At 44.6% G+C, this 27,249-nt stretch overlaps 1 protein-coding gene across 6 annotated transcripts in view; it reads right to left on the bottom strand.

Moving 5' to 3' along the window:
- The window catches only part of CNKSR3 (CNKSR family member 3), a 101,648-nt gene extending 74,728 nt beyond the window's left edge, over positions 1–26,920 (bottom strand). For 3 of the 6 annotated variants that reach the window (XM_079939049.1, XM_079939051.1, XM_079939045.1), the window contains exon 1: positions 26,163–26,920. Coding sequence is in view for 2 of the 6 variants with exons in the window: in XM_079939051.1 (XP_079795177.1) it covers positions 26,163–26,214 (52 nt within the window). In the remaining 4 variants the exon portion in view is untranslated. Of the gene's footprint in view, positions 1–7,753; positions 8,762–9,711; positions 10,231–26,162 lie in introns of those variants that run through there. The other 3 variants (XM_079939046.1, XM_079939044.1, XM_079939047.1) reach the window with 3 other exon arrangements.
- Positions 26,921–27,249: the final 329 nt, after the last annotated feature.

The raw sequence follows: 27,249 nt of genomic DNA on the forward strand, positions 1-27,249 counted from the left end.
ATGAAATTGAGATATTTGTAGTGAGGTGGATGGACCTAGAGTCTGTCATACAGAGTGAAGTAAGTCAGAAAGAGAAAAACAAATACCATATGCTAACACATACATATGGAATCTAAGAAAAAAAAAAGGTCATGAAGAACCTAGGGGTAAGACGGGAATAAAGACACAGACCCACTGGAGAATGGACTTGAGGATATGGGGAGGGGGAAGGGTAAGCTGTGACAAAATGAGAGAGTGGCATGGACATATATACACTACCAAACGTAAAATAGATAGCTAGTGGGAAGCAGCCGCATAGCACAGGGAGATCAGCTCGGTGCTTTGTGACCACCTAGAGGGGTGGGATAGGGAGGGGGGGAGGGAGGGAGATGCAAGAGGAAAGAGATATGGGAACATATGTATATGTATAACTGATTCACTTCATTATAAAGCAGAAACTAACACACCATTTTAAGCAATTATACCCCAATAAAGATGTTAAAAAATTAAAAAAATTAAATTAAATTAAAAAGTGAAGGGTCTAGCAGGAAATTAGATTTTTAAAAATTATCTATTTTTTTAAATTACTCTAGATAACTTTCTTGTAATACTTTACAAGAAAGTATTTCTGTATGATTGGACAAATAAAAATAAAATCTGCAGACAACAGAAAGACAATGGGGGGAGGGGTACATATATGAAAACAAACCACATTCCACAGCTCCCAGTGTTTAATCAGAGAGGACTTTCCATTAATATTCTCGTGATTACCACGTTGCTCCATGAGGCTGCATTTCTGGCTGCCACGTTAGGAGCAGCTGTTTCCTATCATTCATTATCTGTTTCCTCCAAGGCCGTGAAAACTGAAAGGCAGTTGTGTCTGGTTCCAGAAGCTGACCATGTAAACCTGCCTCCACCCCTTCACCCCAATGGCACCATGGAGGAAGGGCAGGAAGGCTCCGGACAGAACCTGTTGCCTTTACATTTCTGAGTCCAAAGCAAAGCACTATTCCTGAACTTTCTTCCCTGATCACACCTGAGTCACAGAGCCTCCAGGCACCTGGCAGTCCACACTCGTCACCGCCTCTCCACATCATACCTACTCAAAGACATTTCATGTTCTTTAGCCCGAAAGAAAACAGAGGATCACTGATGAACTTTCAACACCTCTCTCCATTCTGAAACAGGTTGGAGCAGGTGAACGATGTGAGTACAACCTATAGACGTCAGCAGGGGGCCATGATCGTACCACCAAGTTCACCCTCCAGCACTGCCAATGGACTGGTTTTTAGTCTCCCAAATCTCTTCACCTAGAGGAATCCATCTTCAACCCCAATCTGGCTGGCAAAGTCCCCTTTATCCTTTAAAACCCTCTGCAAACTGCCCCCTAAACTACATGCGCACGAACACACACACACACACACACACACACACACACGCAATGCATTCTATGCTCCTCTGAACGGCTCCTAGACCTGTAAACATGTCCATCATCGAATGCACCACACAGTACGGTATCATAATCAGTGTTGCCACCTACCTCCCTGCTAGATGGAAAGCACCTCCCCACTGGACCCCCCATAAGCCAACACTGAGTCTGCATCACAGATGGTTAACCAGGCTCACTGCATGCCCTGGATGGCAGTACAGACAGGCAAGTGACGCTCCACACTATGCTGGTGGGTGGGACCTACAAGGCCAATAAGTTTTATAGGATTTGGGGGTAGAGGGCAATTCGGGTAAGGCTGGGAAAACAGTATAATCAGAAACATCCAGAACCGCGAGTCTGGAGAATTCCATTCCAGTCTGGGTCCTGCCATTCCATCTTAGCCGTGGAACTCTCTGGGCCACAGTTTCTTTAGCGTTAAACTGAAACAATTTATTCACTCAAAAGAACACGTATTTGGGCTGCGTGACCTACGGTTATCACCAACACTCAAGATTAGATAGTCAGCGATGGGAAAAAAACATGGAAATCAGAGTGTTGGAACCACAGCCCGAGGAAAAATGCCCTTGCCTTTCCCAATAGAAGTCAAGAAACACCCCAATTTTCCCAATACACAGGCCGTCTTCCAGTTCACAAACCGAAACAAGATGAACATCTTAGCATTTCCAAACACGTAATAGTTCTTCACTAGAAAGATCCTCCTGGTCTCCCTTATCTCAAACCTAATATGATTTCCCCCTACACCTTCCTCCAAACAAAATGAAGAAAAAATATGAAAATAAATCGCTAATATCTTCATTGCGGCAAAGTCCTCTGTTGCAATTTTAAGCAGCAAAGGACACTGACAGTGATCCCTGGGTCTTTAAGGCTTGTAAACAGATGGTAATGTAGGCACCCAGGCCTGCTGGCTGCTCCCAGCCTGACTGCTTCAGGCCCCTGGATGGGGGATTTTTAGCTTGAGTCATCACCCCTGCTTTCTTCGAGAGCAAAACTGCAGTTCCCCGGAAGACAGTGCAGCCGATTAACACAGATTTCTAACTCTCTCTTTATGGGATTTTCGGTGGATTTTTTTTTCAACTTTTAAATTCAGTGTACACTGTATAGCACAGGAAACTATACTCATTATTTTGTAATAACCTATAAGGGAAAAGAATCTGAAAAAGAATATATATATATATGTATATATATGTATATAAAACTGAATCTCTTTGCTGTACACCTGAAACTAACACAACATTGTAAATCAACTATACTTCAATTTTAAAAACAATCTTTTTTAAAAATTCAATGTATAAGCTAAAAATGGATAGCATCTATAATATGCTGTGCATTCATTCATTAACGATGGATTGCATCTCTCTACACAGAGTTCTGAAGCTGTAATGCGGGAGGGAGGGGGGGAGTAGTATAGGTAGCTTACAAACACATATTTTTAAAGCAATAATAAATAGAAACTAATTAAGCAAGTATATTAAGTTGGAAACTGATCGAGAAGAAATCATGTGACAGTTTCTCAAGGGGGAAAGGGCCTTCTCGGGCTAATAGAGATTAATCTAGTTTTAAGACAATTTGTCTACATTCAACACGGCTGAAATCCTGTTCCGGAAGCAGGTACACATGGACTAAAATATAAAAACACTTATTCCCTCAGCTCAAGGACGTCTTACAAAAAGTACTCCATCTATAGATAAGCAAGTCAGGTAAACTCTGAAGCTCTTTCTCTCACTCCCTATGCCTCCCAAAGAAACATCAGGGATGAGTCTTGCCCATAAACCCGGGTCTGCTCTAGCACTAACGGCAGACTCCACATCACTCCAGGTGCCTACCTGCAGAGGTGCCTCTTTGAGACCTGTGGGGACCATTTTTTCTCCCTTTGCAGGTATAACCCTAAATAAAAGTCCTTTGAGAAGTCTGCAACTTTCTGAGGTTTTGAAACTGAGGGAATCAACTCTGGTGACTAAAGAACAGAAGTAATCGCCATTCCGACAGCTATTCCCACAGTGCTTACAGGAGCACATCTTACGAAATAACTTCTTGGCTCCCAAGAAGAAATCGGGCTGGTTTCCTTAATTGGACTTGGTGAGACAGACTGCCTTCCATCGGGGGCTAATGGGCCAGTTGATCACAGAAGATGATTACTCAGAGGAACACACACTACACCAGGGACACACCCAGGGACTACTGTCACACCCACCGGTTATCGAATGCCACAGCAAAGCAGGAAATGGAATAAGCCTCCGCGGACATTAATTGTGATAAAACAGGAAATACAAACTTGAAGGGCCTGACTTTGGCGACAGCCTTCCCTCTGACTTTTAGTGACTGTATTCTACAGATTACTATTAGCAGCGGTCAAGCCTCAGAACACTATGTTAGTGGAATAACCAGGGAGAGAGATTTAAGAAGTCATCCATATCTTACAATTTAAGAGGTATAATTGGCACCTCCCCTTTTTAATGCCATGTGATGTCGACACACTCCCCAAAGGGTATGTGAGCCAATCTTTCTCTTCACCATTCTTCTCACTGAGCTGTAATTTACCATCTGTAAAAGGCAGCGTATGTGTTCACTTTGAAACTATTCTGTCAGAAATGTGAAAATTTTTCCCCAGGATATCCCTGTAATGGATGCAACAAAACAACGGCTAGAGTTTTTTTCAGCACTTACTATATGCTATACAGTTTATTTTACCATTTATTGTGGTAACCTTTTCACCTGCATTATCTCACTGAATCCTCAACATAAACCCTCAAAGTTTAGTAACGGCATGACCCCAAATTTAAAAATAAGCTAGTTGACTAAGCAATGCATACAAATTGGCCAACATCACACATCTAGTAAGCGACTGGTAAAGGATCCAAACGTAGGCAGCCAGCCCTGGTCTTAACCACCATGTACTACCGTAGCAGCCACAAATGTTTTTAGAATGAGGAATGGCCCAAACACAAACACACAAATTTAGACAACCGTAACAGACAGAAAAGAGAGAGACTATGAATGGATACGTGAATACCTTTTCTCTCCAGGCAAAATCCTTAAAACAGTTATTCCTCTGTTGCAGGCAATTAACTACAGGCATCCAATGTAGACACATTCTATTGAGACCCACGATTTTTAAACACTAATTCCAACTTTGTTAGGGAGACTCCCAGGTTTTACTTTCTCCCCCATCAAGTGCTGACCAAAGGCCTTTATTGCACGAGCCCTGATTTGTGCAGATAAACAGACACCATCCCTGACCACCTCAAGTGCAAATGTTAATCCTGTCACTGGGCTTTGGAATGAAAATGTTTGTTTGGGTTTTTTTTAAAGAGAAAAAGAATGTTAACTGCATGGAACAAAAAAACCAAAACAAAACAACTCTATTCCTTACATCTCACTGCAACAATATGTTACTTTCATTATATTGTATCTTTGGATCTATAAAAAGCAAACAAAACCAACAATTATAATAAAAAGATCTATAATATGAAGTCTGCTTTTATAAGAAAAAATCTTGTAATGTTTTTAGAACATTATAGTCATTATAGTTACCACCAAGGAGGATAATTACGTACCTTAACCCACAAAACTGTTTTTAGATCTTCTGGTGACAATTAAGTCATTATAAGAGATTGATTTCACGACGCTCATCACTTGCAGAAAGTCTACCACAACTACATTTAATAAGATAGCTTTCTCTTAGGTCCTCAGCATTCTCCCTGAATTCCCAAGGTTGCTGCTAGGCATTTATACTTTTTTGTTGTTGTTGTTATTAGTTAGTCTTAAATGTTTCTTTTCTCCCTGATTCATTAGAACATGATTTTAGGAGATGGGATTTCTACAGCTGAGCTGGAACATTACATCTTATCTAACATTAAGGTAGTTTTAAAATCAGAAAATAGGAAAAAGGTACCAATATGCATGCTACCTTAATAAGATATTTTTTTAATTATTTTATATTGGAGTAGAGTTGATTGACAATGTTGTGTCAGTTTTAGGTGTACAGCAAAGTGGATTCAATTACACATATACAAGTATCTATTCTTTTTCAAATTCTTTTCCCATTTAGGTTATTACAGAATATTGAGCAGAGTTCCTATACTATACAGTAGTCAATCAAATACTTTTGCGATATCCATTCTAGGGCTTTTTTTAAAAAAGATGAGGGAGAAACAGAAACACCCTCAGTGATGCAAGAAGAAGTTATCAAACAGAATTTCAAATTGCTAAAATATACAGAGAAAGGTGTTAAATTGATTAAAGTAATAGCTATAATATCCTCCAAGGGGTCACACGCTCAGAAATCATGGGGAAGGAGCGAGGCGGACACAGAAGCAGAAAAACTGCCTGGTTTTTTTAAGCGCTAACTACTAAAAAGTAAAAATTTACCTTGTTAAATTATTTTTAAAACCACATTCCCCTGAACTGTCACTGTGGACGGTTGAAGGTGGAAGCTTTCCCAGAACTGAGTATATGTTTAACCCTGGGAATGGTGTGGCAATGGCAACCACCCACAACAATCTGGGAAACAACGCAGAGCAAGAGAAAGGGCAGCCACGCCCTGCAGAGGTGGGTCCTCAGGTTTTTTTCATCCTATCATAATCTAGCCCCATTAGTTTTAAGTATAATCTGTGCGTTCTTCCAGAGTCCAGGACCTCAGCAATGAAGACCCATGCAGCTGTTTCTGGATCGGTAGAGCCAGTAAGATTCATCTGGGCCTGGGTCTGAAATGCTCAGAGTACATATTTTTAAGATTTCGGTACACCATGCACCAAGCTAGAAGTGGAAATGGGAGTAGGGGGCAGTGTTTCTTACATGCACCAGCATCCTTCTGGGGTGGCAAGAGTGGGGAGACTTCCAAACACTTGGATTGGGACTTCCCTGGTGGTCCAGTGATTAAAACTCTGGGCATCCACTGCAGGGCTCGATCCCTGATGGGGGAGCTAAGATCCCACACGCAGGTGTGGTCAGAAACAAACAAACAAACAAACAAACGCTTGCATGTTATTTCTGACCACTTCTAGGGCATACATTCCTACAAATGCTCTGCTGTTGCTTTGGCTCAACCACTAGAGTGAAGACTCTGAACATATAAAGACTACATTATATGCGGAGCTAGGAGCGATGGTTAATCATTGATCAGTCACGGGCAGCAGACGGCAGGTGCTAACACACAGGACACCCACAGCTCCAGGTGTGACCTCCAGGCCACACCCCCTCAGCCCTCACTTCCCGCAGCCGCCTCCTCTGCAGACACCTTTCCTCTCCGGTCCTCACCGCCTTCTCCCTCTCCCACCTGCACTGCCTGGCAGCCCAAACTCCTCTCTCTTTTTTTCACTCTAGTCAATGTTTTAGTAGTTCCTCCTTTTTTCAATGAAGAGGTTTTATGTTTCCTTATGCTATAAAAGTCCAGTCAATTTCACATTTCACAGATCAAAGGAAATAAATACTCAGGAAGTCAAGTTAAGTTTTGCACAGAGCCTTTGACTGGTTTTTCTCCTTGAGATTCAGGGGCTTCCCCTACAGTAGAAGGCCCAGGTCTAAAACCCAGTAGACTGCCATGTTCCTTAACAGCAAGGCAGGTGCCACCCTAATAGAATCCTGAATCAAGTAACATTCAGGAGCCTGAAAAAATTCATATACATATGTGTATAGTTCTATATGTGTGTGTGAGGATAGCTAGGTAAATAGATATAGATATTTATATATGTATTACATATGTATACAAACACACACACACACACACACACACACACGCACTTCCTCCACAAAGAAAGGCCACTCAAAAACATAAAGTCCGGGCTTCCCTGGTGGCGCAGTGGTTGAGAGTCCGCCTGCCGATGCAGGGGACACGGGTTCGTGCCCCAGTCCGGGAAGATCCCACATGCCGCGGAGCGGCTGGGCCCGTGAGCCATGGCCGCTGAGTCTGCGCGTCCGGAGCCTGTGCTCCGCAACAGAAGAGGCCACAGCAGTGAGAGGCCCGCGTACCGCAAAAAACAAACAAACAAACAAAAAACATAAAGTCCTCCATTGGCCTCTACCTACTAAGAGGCATAAACAGGGCCTTGGTGATGTAGTCCACCTTCCCACACAGCACCCCTCCAGGTTCACCTCTCTCCACCCGACCTCAGGACAGGCCCAGCACAATCAAGTTCTTTCAGTTGTGAGCAAATGCCTTATCTCTCTTGCCTCCCAGTTTTCTCCCAAATCTTTTCTTTCCCCTCCTCTAGGCCTGGCCACCCCCTGCTCATCCTGCAGGTCTGGATTTGGATGTGGCTTCCTCCAGGAAGCCCTCCGTGCTGTGCCTGTTCAAACTCTGAGTGAATTACTCTTCTGCTGACATACCTGTGGGCTTGTCTGTGTTCTCCACTCAATGGAAGGTGCCAAAGACAGGGACCCTGTCCACTTCACCGCACCTAGTAGAGACATTACACATGATAGGTGCTCTATATATGTTTGATGACTTATATTTAAAGTTATTTAATCTCTATTTGCACCAATTTTCCTGCTAACAAATGGCTTCCACCTCTGGGCTGTAATAGACGTTATTTGTACAAAATTTCACGGCATTCAGAATATTTCAGATAAATCCTACAATATATGAAGGTAAATCAAAAGCAATAAGGTATTCTCCCAAGGTTTTGGGGCATCCATAACAAATCTTTTCTGCCTAAATGGTTAAACTATGGAATAATACAGAACCCAGGCAGAGAGGCATTTACTCTCATTTCAAAAAAAAGTGGGAAAACTTGGAGTAGAGAGAGAGTTTCTGTGGAATAACTCTTCTCTATAGAAGCCACTAGTACATAGTCATTCAATGAATGAATAGCTCTGTTAGTATTAAAGTAAGAGAATGCATAATCTATGGTGTTCTGTTACCCAGTTCAGGGAGGACTGAACATGTCCCAATTCATCAAACATCTACTTTACCAAACAGTCATCTATTCCAAAAGATGGTTACAGATTTTAAAGAATTCAAATAAAATGCATTCCGTGCTTAAGTCATGCTGAGACTGTGCTGTGCTCATTCGGGAAGATGCTTTAACACAGCGTGATCTCTCGGGACATCGATTCCTCTTCTCCCATTTGCTCTTGGATCTACTCAGACGTTTGTGCCCATCAATCCACCAAAACTAACTTTCAAGTTCAATGTCCTCCACACACTAAATACACTGGTCAATTCTCAGTCTCCCCTTATTAGCCCACCAGCAGTACTGGGCCCAGCTGACCACTCTTTCCTTCTGGGAGCACTCTCCTCACTGGCCCCAGGACACCACCCTTCCCGAGATTTCCTGTACTTACAGGCAGCAACTTGCTGGTTGCTCAACCCCCAGACTTGTAAGGGTGGGAACGCCCTGGATTTCTTCTCTCTCCTTGTCTCCCTCTGCCCACTCGTTGGGTGATATCATCCAGTCTCAGACATTTAATACCATGTATATACCCCAATGGCCACCAAATTTCTATCTAGTCCCAAACTCCCCCATTAATGCAGACACACATCTCTACTTCACTTGGCGAACTAACAAGCACGGATGTTTCGAACCCAAATATCCCCTTCACCGTCTCCTCCCACGCTCTTCCAGCTCTTTGCGGACGGCAACTCTAACCTTCCAATTCCCCAGACCAAAGACACCATGGGTATCCTCTCACACCACCACCCGATCTCTTGGTAAATCCCACTGGCCTTTCGGACCACCCAGAACATGGCCACCTCTCGTGATGGTGACCACAGCTGCCACCTGGTCCAAGCGTCATCTTTCAGATGGTTATTGCCCCAGTATCTTAACTGGCTTCCTGATTCCACCCTTGCTAACTTCTGTCTACTCAACACAGCAACCACTGTCATCTTAAAATGTAAATCTGATATCACTCCTTGGCTCCGAAGCCTCCAATGGCTCCCCAAACACCAAATTAAAGCCAAAACATACGTAACGGTCTCTAAGGCTCTGCACCATCTGGCCTCAACCCGTCCCGTGATCTCATCTCCTGCCGCTCTGCCCTTGGCTCCCGCTGTCCCAGCCACGCTGGCCTCCCTGCTCCCTCCATGTGTCAGGCTCTGGCCTGTCTCAGGGCATTTGCACTTACTGTTCCCTCTGCCAAGAACATCCCTCCGTCTGTTAGCTGAGTGCTCGCTGAGAGCTTTCCCCCAGCCATCCCGGTTAACACTGCATCCCCGCTTCCCTCCTGCATCCACCTACGGCCCTTGCCTGCAACATGTACTACAATCCACGTGCTACGAGTTTTACTTACTGTGTGTCAACCCCCACTAGAATGTCAGATCCGGGAAGACAGGAACTACTTACCGTCTCTTCTATTCACTGCTGTATCCTCAGCTCTCTCGGAACAGCTCCTGGTACAGGGTCAGCACTCAATAAGCACTGCTGAATGAATGCATGGTGACTAGCTACTTTCATCAGACTTAGTGGAAGTGTCAGTTAAGAGGGCACTCTAGTTAACAGGCGACAAGTTAAATGCAAAGGGTTAGTTCTATTTCTCCTAATGTGACCTGGTGCACTACTTCATCCAAAACTTCGTTTCCCGAATTAACGTGAAAGACAAGCGCATCATTTCAGAATACCAGGCTGTGCAGTTAGGATTACTTTAAAAATCATAGACTAGAAATGAGCAAAAAAACCGTTTTCTTTTGGCCGCGCCGTGCGGCATGCAAGATTTTAGTTCCCCAACCAGGGACTGAACCCGTGCCAACCTGCAGTGGAAGCGAGGAGTCTTAACCACTGGATCGCCAGGGAAGTCCCAGAAATGAGCAAATTCTAATGGAAACGTCAGCTGTGCAGAATACCGGGGAGATGTTATAAGAAAAATCACCTATTGTTTTATAGCTGATCCTATTAAGACTCTGTTCACTTTACCTGAAACTCACAGAAGAAATCACAGCTACTTCTAAGGGTTGGATGGGCCAATGACAAACAAGAAAACGGGCCCCATCATGCCTGTGAAGGACGGACCTGCCACCCCCTTGAGCGCCGCGCCCTGGAAGAGCCCTCCACACCCTTGGCTCTCTCCCAGCCGGTACGACCCAAAGGAGGCACTAATCTCAGGGAAACGGCTCCCCATCCCACAAAGCAACTGCAGCCAGAACTGCTGATCTCACTAAGCACTGGGCAGGACTGCAGGGGCTACTCTACGATGCCTTTATCAGCACTGATTTTGTATCTCCATTGACAAGCTTCCTGTAGGACCCTAATCTCTACTTCACTACGCGTTCTATGTCTTAGACTGCGATGTACAGAAATCATTCAGCGTGCCATATTCATGTATATTGCATCATTTCACACTCAAGTTGGAGGACCTGAATTTCAGCTAACACTCTCCTATTTTAACACATTCCATGTGCCAAGCTGCATGATATTTACACCTCATTAAAACATGAGACAAACAGAGTGCTGCAGTGAGAGAGGGCACTGTGTTTTCTGAAGCATTTGAATCATGCAAGATGCTGGTACCATGCAAGATGTCTCCTCTACAAACTAGAACGCCTTTTGAGGTTGCTACCCGCAAGGTGTGCTCACTCTCGAAGCTGCAAAGCAGCTCCTCCTGGAATTCAGCACACTGCAATGGTACTGCCATGCTAAGGCCCTGAGGCACAAACCGTGGACATGAACGTCCCCTTCTCTCCACGCTCACATGCAGACCCCGCCAAGGCTTCCGGAACACTCACGGGTGGTGACTCTATCAGCAGCCCTTCTCCTGTCTCTGTCTCTCTCTCAAGGCCCCTGCTCTTACTCAGGCCTCTTCAACTCTCTCCAAGAGACCACCCCGAATGCCTCCCAGAGCTGATCTCTCAGATTCCAATCACTCCTGCCTGCAAAGCCCTCCCTACATCCCACAGTTCTGCCAGCAACACACCTCCTTTCAAACCCCTCTATCATTTCTCCATTATCCACTGAATTAAGTACCAACTTCCTAAAAGTCAGTGGCTCTCAAACTGTGGTCCACAGAACACCTGAAACAGATTCACGGTTTGCCTGCTAAGCACCCAGCACCCAGGTCCTCACCTACACCCACACCTACGGCAGCAGGCTCTGGGGAGTTAGGGCCGGGAATCATTTGATCCTTATTAGTGAGTGACTCTCAGGCCCACTAAAATCTAAGCGCCAACACCCTACGTCTTGCATTCAAGCAACAAGGCTGGACACATCTGGCTGTGCTGGCTTAACACATATCAAACCAACCCGTAAGAGTAAAAAGGAAATTTTTTTAAAGATGGGCTAGCAGTTTCAAGGTAAGAGAGAGCCGCTAAGGCTGCCAAACTTAAGGGTTCAAGATCCTGGAGAGAAAGACAGGAAAGTAAGTCCCACGTTCTCTCCCATGTGGCCCTTTATGGCCTTTCTGAGTCCCCAGCAGTCTAAGGATGAGGCCAAGCAGAAAGGAGCCCTGGCTCTGAACACAGTAGAAAAATCATCTGATTACCCTAGAATGTACAAACAAGAGAACAAAAGCCATCTCTAATCCCATCATCCACAGAGAACCAGTGCTGCCATTGTAATATATTTCCTCCTAGTCTTTGTACGTACATATTCATCCAACCTCGGAAATTTAACTTAGGCAAAACTAGAACTTGAAAACATTAAGTGACCATCCAAAAGTGCATAATCCCTATTAAGTATATTTTTAAATCCCTCTTCTTCCCTTTCCAGTCACCCTATCAAATATTAAAAAGAGAAAAAATATAGATACCGTATTCCCTACAATTATTTTTATCGAGTGGTAAAATTACAGGTTAAAGTTAAATAGAGCAATTCAGACCATACTGTTAGTAACGTCAGTGTTCTCCTCTTGCCCTCAAAACTTATTATCAGGACGAACTTACGTCGGTGCCTACCCAAGAGCAGCCAGGTAAGGTCAGGTTCTAGAATCAAACGTTTCTTGACTCAAACCCCATCTACTGTGTACACAACCTCAGAAGGATCGGGGCCTGGCCTCCTTCACTCTGAAATGAAGACGATAAAAGTGCTGCCGTCAAACAAGTATTGTGAGGACCAAACGAGATAATTCACGAAAAGCCATAGCAAGGGCCGAGCACGTCAGAAATCTCAGTAAATGTCACCTGCTAACTGCTGCCTCCCCGACCAAGGAGCGTGCTTCTTCATGACAGGCTTGTTTACATCTAACTCATCTTTTTGCTCCTAGCATGCAGCAGAGGAACTGGTACTAAAAAGGAAATCTATATATTTTTTCATTTTAAGTTTCTAAAGGGAATAAATGGTTGAAAGAAACACCTCATGAAGGTTTAACAAAATATCATCCATAATGAATATACGTGTGTATATATATACATGTAAATATAGTCTGTATACTTATATGTGTGCATGCGAATACAGACACGTATATGAACTGTTCACTTACAAAACAAGCTGAAAAGTTAAAACATTCTGAAATTTTTTTTTAATTTATTTCTTTCTTTATCTATTTATTTATTTATTTTTGGCTGCGTTGGGTCTTCATTGCTGAGCGTGGGCTCTCTAGTTGCAATGAGCAGGGGCTACTCTTCGCTGCGATGGCTTCTCTTGTTGCGGAGCATGGGCTCTAGGCACACAGGCTTCAGTAGGTGTGGCTCGTGGGCTTCAGTAGGTGTGGCATGTGGGCTCAGTAGTTGTGGCATGTGGGCTCAGTAGTTGTGGCTCGCGGGCTTAGTCGCTCTGCGGCATGTGGGATCTTCCAGGGCCGGGGTTCGAACCCGCGTCTCCTGCATTGGCAGGCAGATTCTTAACCACTGCGCCACCAGGGAAGCCCAACGTTCTGAGATTTTTATTGAGAAGTTTTGCAGATTGTATCCTGGGGTCAGTACCACTCCAGTTTAAGTATTAAAACTAGTGCTTTTCCTGTTCGTTTTGTCTCCCAATTCAGAGCACCAGGAAGATAGAAAGACCTTGAGTAAACTGATAACTTACTCTTTCAAACAGGACCGCACAAGCCAGCACGGAAGTTAGCAGCACATACCTTATTTCCAAGGTATATGCTTTATCTTATACATAGAATCTTTCTGTACAAACAGAAACAGTTCCTGTCAGGGACCAATACCACACAGCCAGTGAGTGGCAAAGTAAACTCACTCAGAAAAAGCCAAATTCTTGCTTTTACACTGAAGAGTAACTACTCAATGGCCTGCTGGGTTCAACAAGGTATTGGTATTTCTGGCTTAACAATACCTGCAGGGAGTTACATGTTACAATTTTAGAAATAAGGTAATTAGTTAAGTAGCAAAATGAAATTATAGGTTAAGAAACAGATTTACTAAATAATTAATGAGTTGCTCTATGGCTACTTGTATTCACATATCATATGTCTGTTTCTCACTAAGACAAACCTGACCACAGCTGTCCACAGTGGGAATCAACACGCTAGTCCACAGATATGTTATGCTTGGCCTGTACCAAAAAAAACTGACAGATTTCTAAAAACTGGAAAATGTCACAGAGAAATACAGACACCCAACTTCACCTGAAAACAACAAGAACAACAACAAAGACGCATAAGATTCTAAAAACTGTAGGTCCATAGTCAGCAGAAACTGAGCAGTCCATGTATCTTTGGGTTCGCCACAGTCTCCACCACTCCCTACTGTCTCAGTTGCCCCTACATTTCAATTTCTGACATTGCCTCCTGGCCCCTGTAGGCGTCTAAGTTTGCAACTCTTGTTGCAAGTCTCAGGGCCATTCCCAGTCCTCAATGTTCACTTCTGTAGCAGCTTTTTTTATTTTGGACTCTCTTGGCCTTTGTTGACTGTGCAGAGGGTGGGGTGGGGTGGAGGGGGAATGGGGAACTCTCGAACTCCATCTGCACTGATTCGATGTCCATGAACTAAAACCAAAGAGCTTTTCACCTTGGACTGCAGCATATTTGCCACTCTGAGTATTTCTCTTTTCTGCTTTTTCTTCCTCTCATTTCCCTTTGCATCTGCATGCATTGTTCAAAGCCAAAACCTGAGTGCTACGTGAAAGAGAACAACTACCCACTCTCCCTCAAAATGGAACGGGGGACGGGGTGTCACATTCTACTCTTCTATGAGAGCGAGGCCTGGAAATTCCACACAAAACCTAAACGGGTCCCTTCAGGCGGTGAAACATTCCCCTCATTCTGTTTTCCTGGGGCTGAACGCTCACAGAGATACACAACAAAAGGGTCCCCTGGGTCTGGAGTGGCACAGCTGTCTAGGAGCCCATGGGGACAAAGGTTTTTAACTCTTCCCTGCCCACTCTGTGGGAAGGACACTTACAGACCTCAGTGCATTAATGCACCTACTTCAAATGTGCAACAACTGTCCCTACTAGAAAAGTTCTCCTTCCTACCCTATCACTATGTATTAGCTGAAAACCAACTGCAGACAAGAATTATGGGGGATGGTCTGACATACATTATTTATTTTTCTAGGCTCCACACGAGTGGTATAGACTGGTGGTCCTCAAATTTCAGTCAGCACTAGAATCACTGAGGGACCACAGCTTCCTGCATCCCACCCCCAGAGTTTCTGATTCTGTGAGTCTGGGATGGGGCCTGAGAATTTACATGTCTAAGCTCTAATGTTGAAAAAGGAAGGTCCATGGATAAACAACAAGGTCCTACCGTCTAGCACAAGGAACTATATTCAATATCCTGCAATAAACCATAATGGAAAAGAACATGAAAAAGAATATATCAACATAAATGTATAACTGAGTCCCTCTGCTGTACAGCAGAAATTAAACACGACATTGTAAATCAACTATACTTCAATAAAAGTTTTTACAAAACTGACAAATTAAAACAGGATCTAGGTTTTAAATGTGTATATTTGTTTAAAACAAAGTAGATCACGCTTTGCAAACACTAAAAAAAAAGAGGAAATTCAAGAACAACGGTGACAAGATGTTGAGCCATATATATGTGGCTGGGAAAGGGTTTCTTGAAAATCTCCATTTAAAAACATCAGGACTCAGGGACAATTGTCATAGGTTTACAGGTACTCATTAAGTATCCCGATTACATGGAGCCAAATAAGAAGAACAAAGAGTTTCTCCACCTCCAAAAAGAGTCTTTCTTTACACATCAGTTTTAGATGAGATTCTTCAACTTGGCCTAGGGGTGCTTGTAACCAAACCACTTCATACCATCTGTCTTTAGATGTCTTACTCACAAGCAGTATTTGTGTTTTTTATTTAACACTTATTACCAACAATTTTAGGCTTTAGTGTAGACAGCCATCTTCATAAACGCTACTCACAGCTCTGTCATCTGCTCATGGCTAGTTTAAGACTCCAGTTGGAATCCATGTTAAGATGGTGCCTCGTGAAATCTGTTCCACTCTACACACTAAGCTAGTTTTCCTGTTTCAAAGGTCATATTCCAGGTAGACTTTTGACTTGATTCTCCCTAAGACACGGTAATATAAAATTACCCTGAGAACATGAAAATCTGTTCAGTTAACACAGGTTAAAGTTAGAAACACATAAACACACACACACACACACACACACACACTCATGTACACACACATCCACTCCTAAACCCAAAAGCACTGAATTTCCCTTCTGCTGCAAATCTCTGAAAATAGGAAATAGAGTGTTTCTTTTCACTAAAAGGTTTTCCTCAGGAAAGCATGATTCAGATGACCATAGTCACTGCCTTTTCTGATTGACGACACGTAGGGGTTTCTCCTCTAAAAGTCTGAAAGATACTCTCCCTATAGGGGGCGACATGAGGTGTGTGTTGTAAAGTTTCTAGGTTATTCTAACATAAACCTACCAACCTTCGATTCTCTCCCACTCACTCCTACCCTGTTGATAAGTGATGCACTGAGTGTTTAAAAACAAAAAAGAATGTGTTCAACTCCTACCTGTTGAAATTTCTCAAAATACCATCTATTCAATCAAAAAATGGTGACTCTATTTTCCAAAGTAAAATTAGGACAGTCTATCAGCGGAGCAAAATATTTTAAATTAGATCTATTGACCAGTTCCTTTGACTCAACTATTTTTCACTTTCATAAAAAAATTTTCTAATTTTGACAACTACTGATCTGCATTCTAAGGAACTGTTTTGCTCTAGTAAACACACTGCATCTGCCCTTCTGATCCCAGGTTAAAAACTGTTCCATCAGCCATCTGATGTCAAAGAAAACAAACTAGGCTAAGTCCACTTTCACAAAAACCCTATTCATAGATGAATAAACAGCTTCAGAAACTGTAGCTCCCTGCAAAATGTGCCAGAAGAGAACAAGTAAACAAAGCATGTGATGCAGAAAGACAGACTGTGCTCTGCCTTTCAAATGACAAGAGAGTAATCGGGATGAGGGAAGGGCAGGGAGAGCTCTTAACCCTGGCAGAGAAAGAAAAAAATGAATCTACACCCCAAGTTCAAATATAGTTTTTTGTTTTTTTGCGGTACGTGGGCCTCTCACTGTTGTGGCCTCTTCTGTTGCGGAACACAGGCTCCGGACGCACAGGCTCAGCGGCCATGGCTCATGGACCCAGCCGCTCCGCAGCATGTGGGATCTTCCCGGACCGGGGCACGAACCCGTGTACCCCGCATTGGCAGGCGGACTCTCAACCACTGCACCACCAGGGAAGCCCACAAATACAGTTTTTAAATTATCTGGCTGTGAAGCTATCAGTGAACCTACTGTACCTAGAACTTGGCTTCACAAATGCTAGAACCACCAATACCTTCGTTCAAGACACCATCGTCTCCAGAATACTGCAATGCCTTCCATCTGGGCTCCCTAAACTCATTTGTGCCCCAATAACCCAAATCAGATCATGTCACTCCCCTGCTTTTCATGATTAGAAAATGTTGCAAATGCCTGTCCAAGACTTATAAGACCCTCCATGATCTGACAGCTGTGTCTCTCACCCCACCCACCACAGCCCCACTGTCCTTGCTCATGACTCCACTGCGCTTCCTTTCCTCAAACACTCCAAGCTCATCTGCACCTCAGGGCCTTTGCACTAGCTGTGCCTTCTGCCTACAGTGCTCTTCCCCCTAATTTTCCAATGGCTGGTTCCTTCTTGTCATTCATACCCAGTGTCATCTTCTCAGAGAGGCTTCCCCAATGACACCATCCAAAGAAGTCTCCCACCCGGCCACTCTCCTTCACCTCTCTGCTTTACTTTCTTCTTAGCACTTATCACTAGCGAATATTTCCTTGTTCATCTGCTTCGTTGTGGTGGTGGTTTTGGTATTGTTGTTTGTCATCCCCACATCTACCATATTAAAGGAGGGACCCAGCTGAAACCCTGCACCTAGAACACTGCTGGATTTCCAGCACCTGGAACAACACCTGGAACTTAGTAGGTCCTCAGTAATCACTTGTTGAATGAATGAAACTCTCTCATTACTACAGGGTGGAATTTGTCATCAAGGAAAGTGCTCCTCTGAAGCTGTCTGCAAGAGAACTACTACTAAACCTTTCCATGGCGTCACCTTCCTCCAGGACACCCGAGGTCCTCAAAGGAAGTGAGGGAAAAGTGTCCAAGGAAACAACGAGGAGAAGACAAAAAGTAGAGTTAATTTAACTCACCACCTATCCACCAATACAGAGAAGGATGGAATTGTCGTAAATTATTAGTAAACACGTGAAAGGTGACTAGCAGACACAGCAGCATTAAATATTTAAGCAACAATAATCCAATTATACTACATATTAACTTGGAGTTATTATGAATTAATCAATAATGAGTTTGTCAACATTTATATGCCGTACATTATGCAAAATGCTTTCCCTACGTTACCTCTTTTAATTCTAACAAAAACAGTTAGAACAGTTATCAGTTAGTAACAGTTATCAGTTAGTAACAGTTAGTAACAGTTATCAGTTAGTAAACAGTTATCAGTTAGTAACAGTTAGTAACAGTTATCAGTCACATTTCACAAATGAGAAACCTAAGGTGGGCTTGGGGAAGTTAAGATACTTTACTAAGTTTTCAAATCGGTTAGTATCAAATACAAAATCTGTTGTAAAGCAACTACACCTCAATAAAAATTTTTTTAAAAAATACAGAATATGAATCCAGCTCTATTTTATTCCAAAGCCTGTGTGTTATTCGCCATGCCCAATCTCTCCCTCAGCAGTTAAAATGAAAATGCTGTGAAGAATCAAAGGCAAGCAGGAAATGAAGCCATAAAAATCATTTAAGAAAGTTAAATGGATGGATGGATGGGTGTGATTCCACCAAATAGAAATGTTAATTGTACCAGACAAAAAATCTGCCATATGACACTCAAGATAAAATAAAAATTAGATTAAGAGAGTCAAAAAGAGAAATGATTCATTACTGAGTAGCATTCTGAAACAATACAACACAGTCAACAAACTACAATAAAAATAAATAACTGGCAAGAAGTGTCTCAAATGCTAAAAGGTCAGCTTCAGAATACGTAGGGCCCTGCTTAAGCTATGTAATTTAAAAAAATAAAGAAAGAAAAGAAAAAGAAAGAGAAAGAAAAGGAATGCAGCCCATGAGTGTAAACCCTGAAGGGATAATCAGGAAACACAAAAGTCAAAAGTTCTTTGAAGTTGCCCCTCCCAACACTTGATGAAGAGAGAACGAAAAGCACACCTTGACCAGAGGAGGAACCAGGGGCTGCACAGAACAGGAGGACAGAAGCCTGTGGAGTCAGGTCCCAACTCCTGGCCTTCTGACCTTGGACAACTCATTTCATGTCTGAAAGCCGCTATCCTCACTGGGCCTTCACTGTGCTCCTCTCGGGCTTGTGAAAATATCAAATGAGAACAAATATGGAAGAGCCTGTGTAAATAAAACTTGCTTTAAAGCCTAGCTAATGGCTACACCAGTGGTGAAAACACCAGAAACCTCACAAAATGAGAGCAAAGAGGGAAAAGGAGGTGAGAACATGGATGTCCCAGAGCTAGAACACAGCAGGCTAGGAATGAACAAACATCGAGGCAGTGATACAGAAACAGCAAGACAGAGAACTGAGGTGCCCGCAGCTCTCCACAATGATGTGGACGCAAAAGGGAAGCGTGCAGGTGAGGCCTGAACAAGGACAGGTCACCTCCCAATCTCCACCGACACAGAGCTCAGACACCCGGCCTCGGCACAGCATGTACTTCCAAATTTTGAGAACTGCCCTGAATGACGTTCAGTGTCACTTTCCAGCAACAATGAAATCTCCCCCCAAAATCATCTAAGTTTGATAAACCCGGTGCAATCACAGACTACAGGACCACGTGGCTGGCCAAAAGCCCAGCTCATCCTCCAAGTCCACCTAAGGATCCTGAGAACACACTTCAACCACACAAGCCCACTGACCACCCCATGACTCCCTTCTTCCTACTTGGCTTAAAAAAAAAAAAAAAAGGATTGTTATGAGAACTCTTCAAATCCCAAGAAATATGGAAGACAGCTCAAGGGAAATGTCTCATTTAGTTTACAGAGAATTCCCTGATGTTGTCGCTAGGTGGTGCTTATAAATATATAAATATAAGCACACACCCTAAGATTGCTTTTCTGTTTTAATTAGTGGCCAAGTCAAGTGTCGTCACCAGGGAACTTAAATAAAACAGGTGGAGCCCATGTCAGATCAGACAGCAGGACCTACCAGTGAAGTGCGAAAACACATTTGCAGTGGCTGCTAGGGCAGAGCTTCTCAAGCTGCAACGTGCACATGGATCACCAGGGGATCTTGTTCGAATGCAGAGTTAGCAGGCTTGTGCTTCTGCATCTCCAACAAGCTCCCAGGAGATGCGGGTACCACTAGCCATGGACCAGGTGCCACAGAGCGGTCAACAGTCCAAAGCAAGAGCCAGTCCTAACGCCATGCTCACTGGAAGTCCAGTGACTATAAGAAAAAAGTTGAGAAAATACGGTTTGAACTTATTTGCCCCAAGAGGGCTCATGATATTGGCAAGAGGCATCTACCACTCAGCTCACCAAGAACCTTCCCCTGATTAGTGATGTTGAGCATCCTTTCATATACTTGTTGGGCATCGGTATGTCTCGTCACTTTTTATTATTTCTGCTTCTTAGTATTTTTAAAAGAAATTTGCTTAAGAGGAATTAATAGAATCCTTTGTATACTTGTTCTAATATTTTTAAGTTTGCTCTTCATAATTAAGCTTTAGATACACCTAGAATTTACTTTGCACAGAGGATGCCATAGTATTGTTGTGAGTATAATATGTAAAGAATTTAATAAAATATCAACATAGAAAAAGCAAAAAACCAAAAACAAAAACAAGAACCTTCCTGACTAGCTGCAAGTCCCACCCCGGGTCCTCTGAGTGGTTGGCAAACGGTAGGGAAATCTCCACGGCACTGACTGGTGTCCCTGAATGGTAAGAATCAACCTTATGACAGACCATGCGGCTCAGAGAGAATAATTTATGTCCTGGAGCTATAGGATAAAAGAGGAGAGGAAGCAATAAAAACAAGTAGTAATTTATTGAGAGCTTACATAAGATCACACAGGCAGAGGTGGTACCGGGATACAAAGCCAGAGACTGATTCCAGAGCCCACACTCTCACCTTTAAGTTCCAAGCCTGGTACAAGCCACGGGAGCGATGAAGTGATGGAGGAGAGGAGAGCATTTAAGAGCACCACTGCCTATCAGCGCGACACCAGAGACTCCCTGTCTCTGCTTTAGTTTCTTCGCCTTTAATACGGGCTAATAATTGTTTGCACACCTCACCCGGGTTTTCTGAGGAGTAAATGAGGGAGTCTAAATAAAGCGCTTAGCCCAGTGTCTGATACATAATAAATACCTCAATGAATGTTTTTCTATTATTATGATTAAGAAAACTCTGTGGCTGGAGTCCAGGAGATAGAACTGGCAAGAAATTGGAATGAAGAAAAGAGTTCTTGACCTATAGCCAAATGGTGGACCTACAACTGCCAAAAGAAACGACCTCCCTTTTTCAGCGACCCTAGTGGCTAAAGGAAGGACAACCTAACTGGAATCAGAATGACAAAAAGAACTGGCCTTTGACCAGCCACGAACAAGATCTCTACAGTTAACGTGAGAACTCCAGCTCCTCTGTGACCAGATAGTGAGACACTTTAAAACTGCTGACCTGCCACATGTTACAGACACATCAAAAGAAAAGCAGTGCCCAAGGCCAGATATAGAGAATGAGCAGATGTCCCGAGCACACGCTCAGACCTCAAACAAGAAAGCTCCCTTTCCTCTTGGTTGGTGATGGGGAAACATTAACCACACTGGCAGCACCAGAAGGTGGCCAGAGATACTTCTGTTCTGGGACTAAAGCTGGTTTTATAGATGTGCTCCCCCAACAACAAACACACTTATTTCAAGACTGTCCGTCGCAGACCGATCAATGACCAAGGGCTGGACGGAAGGGGCTGCAGGGACAAATCAGTAACCGTTCCTCCTTGCTGAAGACACTCCCCCAATGGCGAAAGCAGAAACACAACTTGGGACGCGGCATCTTACGATGCAACTTCTAATATTTAAATCAAGCTTAGAATGATTTGGCTTTAAGCCAGACTCTTTCCAACTTTTCCCATTATTACAAGGAACTCCAGATGTGAATTTTTTAATTTAATTCTTTACCATAAAGTTGCAATTAACTGTTGTCAATGAAACATCTTTGTAAATGAAATGAGCATATTAAATATAACAAGAAAAAAAAAATTAGGCTTAGAGACGAAGACCTCATAATCAGCTTAAGGTTCTGACCTAAGAAAAAGTAACAGGGATGAAAATACAACACTATTTCTAAAATAAGGCGGACCCATGGGCTTGAGGGAAGTGGGAAATTGTGACACGTGTCCTACTTTGAGAGCTGATCTATGAGTATCAGGACACGTAAATTACCGTATGTCAGACACTACTGGCTGCCTACCAATATCTATTCTCCCCCTCTTCCTTACTGAATAAACTCCAAATTTTTTTCAAGGCCACAGTGTACGAAACTTTGAAAAAAAACTACAGTGACCAGCTTCCCTTGTAGCATGAGGCAATCACGTGACAGTTGTAGCAACTACGATGTGAGCCAAGTCATTTGATGGAACCTCTAGGAGAGCTCTTTGAAGGGGAAGACTTGGCTACCACCAGTGTTTTGTCTCCTCTGGGTCTCCTTTCTCCAGCCTGGAACAAGAATATGATCCTGCTGGTGGAGCACCCACCCTGCACTGAGGCGTTTGGTGTAAAAGGTTCAGCCCCCTGCTCAGAATGGCTGAACACGATGACAGAAGGAGCCTGGAGTCCTGATGGCGCCACGGAAACCCCACACGATCCTGAATTCCCTATTTCCAGACTTCTTTTCCAAGGAAAAATCAAAACTCTCATTTGGAGAGTCCACCAAAAACTGGGTTTTCTGTTTTATGCAGCTGACCCTATTCTTGCCTGATACAAGTTCATCTGCTTTGCAAAAGCCTTCACCAAATCATTTGGAAGGCAAGGTGTCATCAAACTATGAATTAATTTGATTAACAAATAACTTTCCTGACATATATGGAATAGGGAGAATAAGACACACATATAGCGAAGGACTCTCCTCCACTAACGCGTGATCTGTAAGTCATCACAGGGATCCTGATGGTCTATTCATCAACGTGGTGAAGGTGCTGAGCGTCCTCTGGGGGTGACCCTGGGAAGAACCTCCCAAGAAGATGGAAGGAAATGAAGCCAAACTGTCTGGGGTCAAACGGTGCTCTGTCACTTCGTGGCTGTGTGACGCTGGTCAGAGTACTTAACCTTCCTGTGCCGCGGTGTGCTCAAGTACAAAGTGGGAATGATAGTTCCTACCTCAAAGCGTGTTTACGCATTGAAATGAGCTAATGCTTAGCTCATTGTAATGTACAATGCTTAGACCTGCGCTAACACGCACTGAGGATCTACTAATATTATAACACTGGTGTTGACAGAGCTAGTGATTAATACAAATAAAAATTATAATAATAATAAAATACTACTACTAATAAAAGCCAGATGAATTACTTCATTCTGTAGACTGCAACCTTTTTCCTAATATATGCATCTGCCTAACAACATCAACATGAGAGCAAGTTGGAAATTGTGGCCGGATTTAGACAGTTTTAAGTCTAAGGCTTTCTACAGTGGTCACGATCACCACTGCCACACTCACGCGATGCCAAGAGTGGCAATCTACAAGAAGAGCTACTTATCAGTAGGATGTATTTATAAAATGGGGGTTGGGCAGGGAGGTTAGCAAAGACAGCTAAAAATAGTTCTATCAGCAAACAAGTTTGCATAAGCCAATAGTTCATGAAAAAGTCAATATTTTCACATCATGACTATGAGAAATATTCAAGTAATGTGTTACCCAATTTGGGAGAATGTAGCCTCTCGTCTAAGAGTTCACCACACACTTCTTCCTTTTATCTTCTCTAGATTCTAACACAAAAAGTATCCAGGTCATTCTATGAGGCTGTACTTAAGGGTCCAAAAGGGCACATGAATTTTGTATAAAGTTGCCACGTACTACCCACAGGTATTTAACCTAATCAGTATCCAATGCTCCAGACACCAAGATACTGAAGCACCCATAATTCCTCTTTCAGGTCAGTAGAAAACTTTCCCTGGGTGAAAGTAATCTCAACTAAGTCACAATGTCAAGGCACGGGATACCAAAAACAGTTTAATCTGCTCTGACTTAAATGCTAAACAAACATAACAGGATGTGAATTTATGCTTCTCTTCTCCCAATCCCAAGAGGGACCAAAAAAAAAAGACACAAATCTTGAGGGTGTGAAGATCTCACTCTATAATCTCCCTGTTTGCCTGTTACCGGCTTTCTGGTTGTACCTTATCAACTAGGCTGGCAGCAGCTCAGAAAAGCCAAAGAGTGATAAATTGTAACCCTTTCTTTTACTCAGGAGCAGTACTGTCCAGTACAAATATAATGTGAGCTGCAAAAGTCAGCCGCCTGTGTAATTTTAAAATTTTTCGGAGCCACCTTTCAGAAGGTAAAAATAAATAGGTGAAGTTAATTTTAGTAATAAACTTTATTTAACCCAATATATTAAAATATTATCATTTCAACATGTAATAAGTATAAAAATCTAGCAATGAGATAGTTTATATGCTGTTTTTCACATGAGTGTGTATTTTACACTTACAGCACATGGCAATTTGGACCAGCCATATTTCAAGGGCCCAAGATCCACTTGTGGTCTGGTTACCATTTTGGGCAAAGCAGCTCTTGAGGTCAAAAACCGCTGAAGTCATCAGTTTCTTAGTTTGCTTCTATGATGGATACACTGGTAAAACAGATCAACCAACTCAGACTGGGCAAGTCGCTAGACAGGGGACCTAGTAGTATCTTGAATGGGGGAACACACCCCATTTCAAAATAGGATCTGGGTCTTCATAGCTTTTTTAAGTTTATGTTTCGTATCAAGCTGTGACATTGCTGTTTACACGTTACTCAGTGTACAAGTACTTGGTGTTTTCATGTTTGTTTTAAATAAGAGCCCAGGAAATTTTGGTCCCTGGGCAAACCTCTTCTCAGGAGCGATGTACCCTGTCCCTTCTCCCAAAGGAGCAGGAAATGGTCAGACGTGCCCCGCTGACAGGTGCCATGCCTCCCATACATCCGGGACATCCCATTCCACGTGGTCTGTGCGTACTACGCAGGCATGAGAAATGAGATGCAGAGATGACCAGTGTTTGTGATGCCGCAGCCATGGGTGAGACAGTTAGAAAGACAACCTGATCTTACCAGTGTTACCTACCTCTCAGGCTTACTGAAGACCAAGGGCAATAACAGAGAGAGAGCTCTTAGCAAACCGTAAAGCGCTATACAATTCTAGTTATTATTATTGAGAAAGGACACCATTCCTCTCACCTGGAAGAGCAGATAGAAGTAAAAAAAAAAAAAAAAATAGTAACTTGAAACAGAGAGGTGCTGAGCTGGGAGGGGGGTGAGGAACCCATTAAAACACTAGCTGTTCTTGGAGGGCTTGTGCTCTTGGAAGGGTTCAAAGAGGCTTGAGGAACCTCCGTCACTTCTCCCTCGAAATCTTGGCAGGTACTTAAAAGTAACCGTGACAGCTCAGGGTCCAAGCTTCCACCCACCCCTGCTCCAGCACCCGCTGCCTGTCCAACCAACCCCATGCTTTTCCTCATTCCAAATGACGGCATAACTCAGGGGAAAGGTTCCAAACAGTTAGACTTCTTCTTTCCCGGGTTTAAATATGGCCTAAAAATGCGGCGCCACCGGGGGTACTGGCGCCTTCCCGGAGCGAAAGTCGCCGAGTCCCGGGGAGTCTGGCTCAAGGCTCGTCGCCGGCGCGAATGCCTCAGTGTTGGTTCTTGCGCTGCCCTCTCTCCCTCTCCGACAAAAACAGGCTCGCCGAGCCGCCAGGGTCTCCCTTTACCTGTCCAACCGCCTCGTCACGCCTGCGAACTGCTCTGGGCAGGCGGCGTTGACGACGTCCGAGGGGAGTCACCCACACAAAGGCGCCTTGTGCCTCTGCGCTCCGGGACAGGCAGCCGGGGCGCCGGGAAGGGCAGGGAGGGCGCCCCGCGTCCGAGATCCGCACCCCCGACCCCCATCCTCCATCAGATGCCACCCCTACTCCGCCTCAGGTTTAAAGACGGGCCTCTCCTCGTCTTGCCACCACCACTCGCACCCCCGAAAGCAGGCACAAGAGCTAGGGGCGCACAAGCCACTGGGATGAAGTTTGCATTGTCACCGCGCTGCGCTCTCAACGCTTCTCGCCTGCAGGAAGGGCTGAGCACCCCCTACCCCAGCTCCCCGCCAGCCGATGCCCGGGGTCGGAGACGCCGGGCCCCCCCAGGCTCGCTCACCTCTAGTCCAGTCCACCACTTGTTTGGGGCTCCACTTGGTCACGGGCTCCATGGTGGATGACTGGGCACCCAGCGGGGCTGGAGTCGGCGGTAAAGTCCTGCTGCCCGCGCCCGTTGCCCCCTCCCCGGGAGGGCGCGCCCCGCGGCTGGTCTCCGAGCCCGAGCGCCCCGTCAAAGCTGCATGACTGCCGCGGTCAGCGGGACATCCCAGCGCGGCTCAGCCCGGGCGGCGCGGCCCCTCCTCCAGCTGCCACCGTCCAGCTGCAGCTCCTCCTCCCGCGGCCGCCGCGGCCAGGACCCCGGGCACAGCTGCTGCTCCTGGGCGACGGCAGCTGCCGAGCCTCGGGGCCGTGAACCCAGATCCCCCGGCCTCGGCTCCGAGCGGGACTCTCCCGGCCCTGCTGCTCCCCGCCGCCCCTCTGCGCCTCCGGCCGGGACCGCTGCCTCCGGTTCTCGGGCCGCGCGCTCCGCTCCCCCTCCAGCTCCTCCTCTGGGCTGCGAGCTCTCCCGGGTCCCCGCTCCTCGCGCGCCGGCGTCCGGAGTCTTCCCGCCCGCAGGTCCCACCTCCTGCGCCTCCCTCGCGGGCTGCACCGGGGCGGGGAGGAACGCAGGGCGAGCGCGCTCGGGTTACAAAGTTCCAGCTCCAGGCTGCGCGCTCGGAATAAAAGAAGGGGCGGGGCCGGACACCCAGCGAAACTCGTGGGAGGGGGCGGGGCCGCCCAGCCAGCCGACTCCGGTTACTTTCCCTCTCTCAGCGGGTCTCCGCACACTCGGAGTGGCCCGGGCCGGACTTTCTTTCTCAGGGGGCGGGTTGTAGATACGCGTGCATCCTGCAGAGCCCGTCGGCTTTGGTGAGGCCCGGGTCCTATTGGTAGCTGTACAGGCTGGCTGTGTGCAACAGTGCGCTAAAGAGAGTAATAATAAAATCAAAACTAAAGTGAGACCTGCACGTTCTGTTCGTTTTAAGTGCTGTGGGTCAATACTGCTATGCGATTAAGCCCTCCTGCTTTTAAATTGCTTAAGGGAAAATTATTTTATTTTATTTATATTTTGGATGACATTGTGACAATCTAATTCACTTCTTTTT

Source organism: Stenella coeruleoalba, assembly GCF_951394435.1.
Source record: "Stenella coeruleoalba genome assembly, chromosome: 12".
Classification (NCBI taxonomy): domain Eukaryota; kingdom Metazoa; phylum Chordata; class Mammalia; order Artiodactyla; family Delphinidae; genus Stenella; species Stenella coeruleoalba.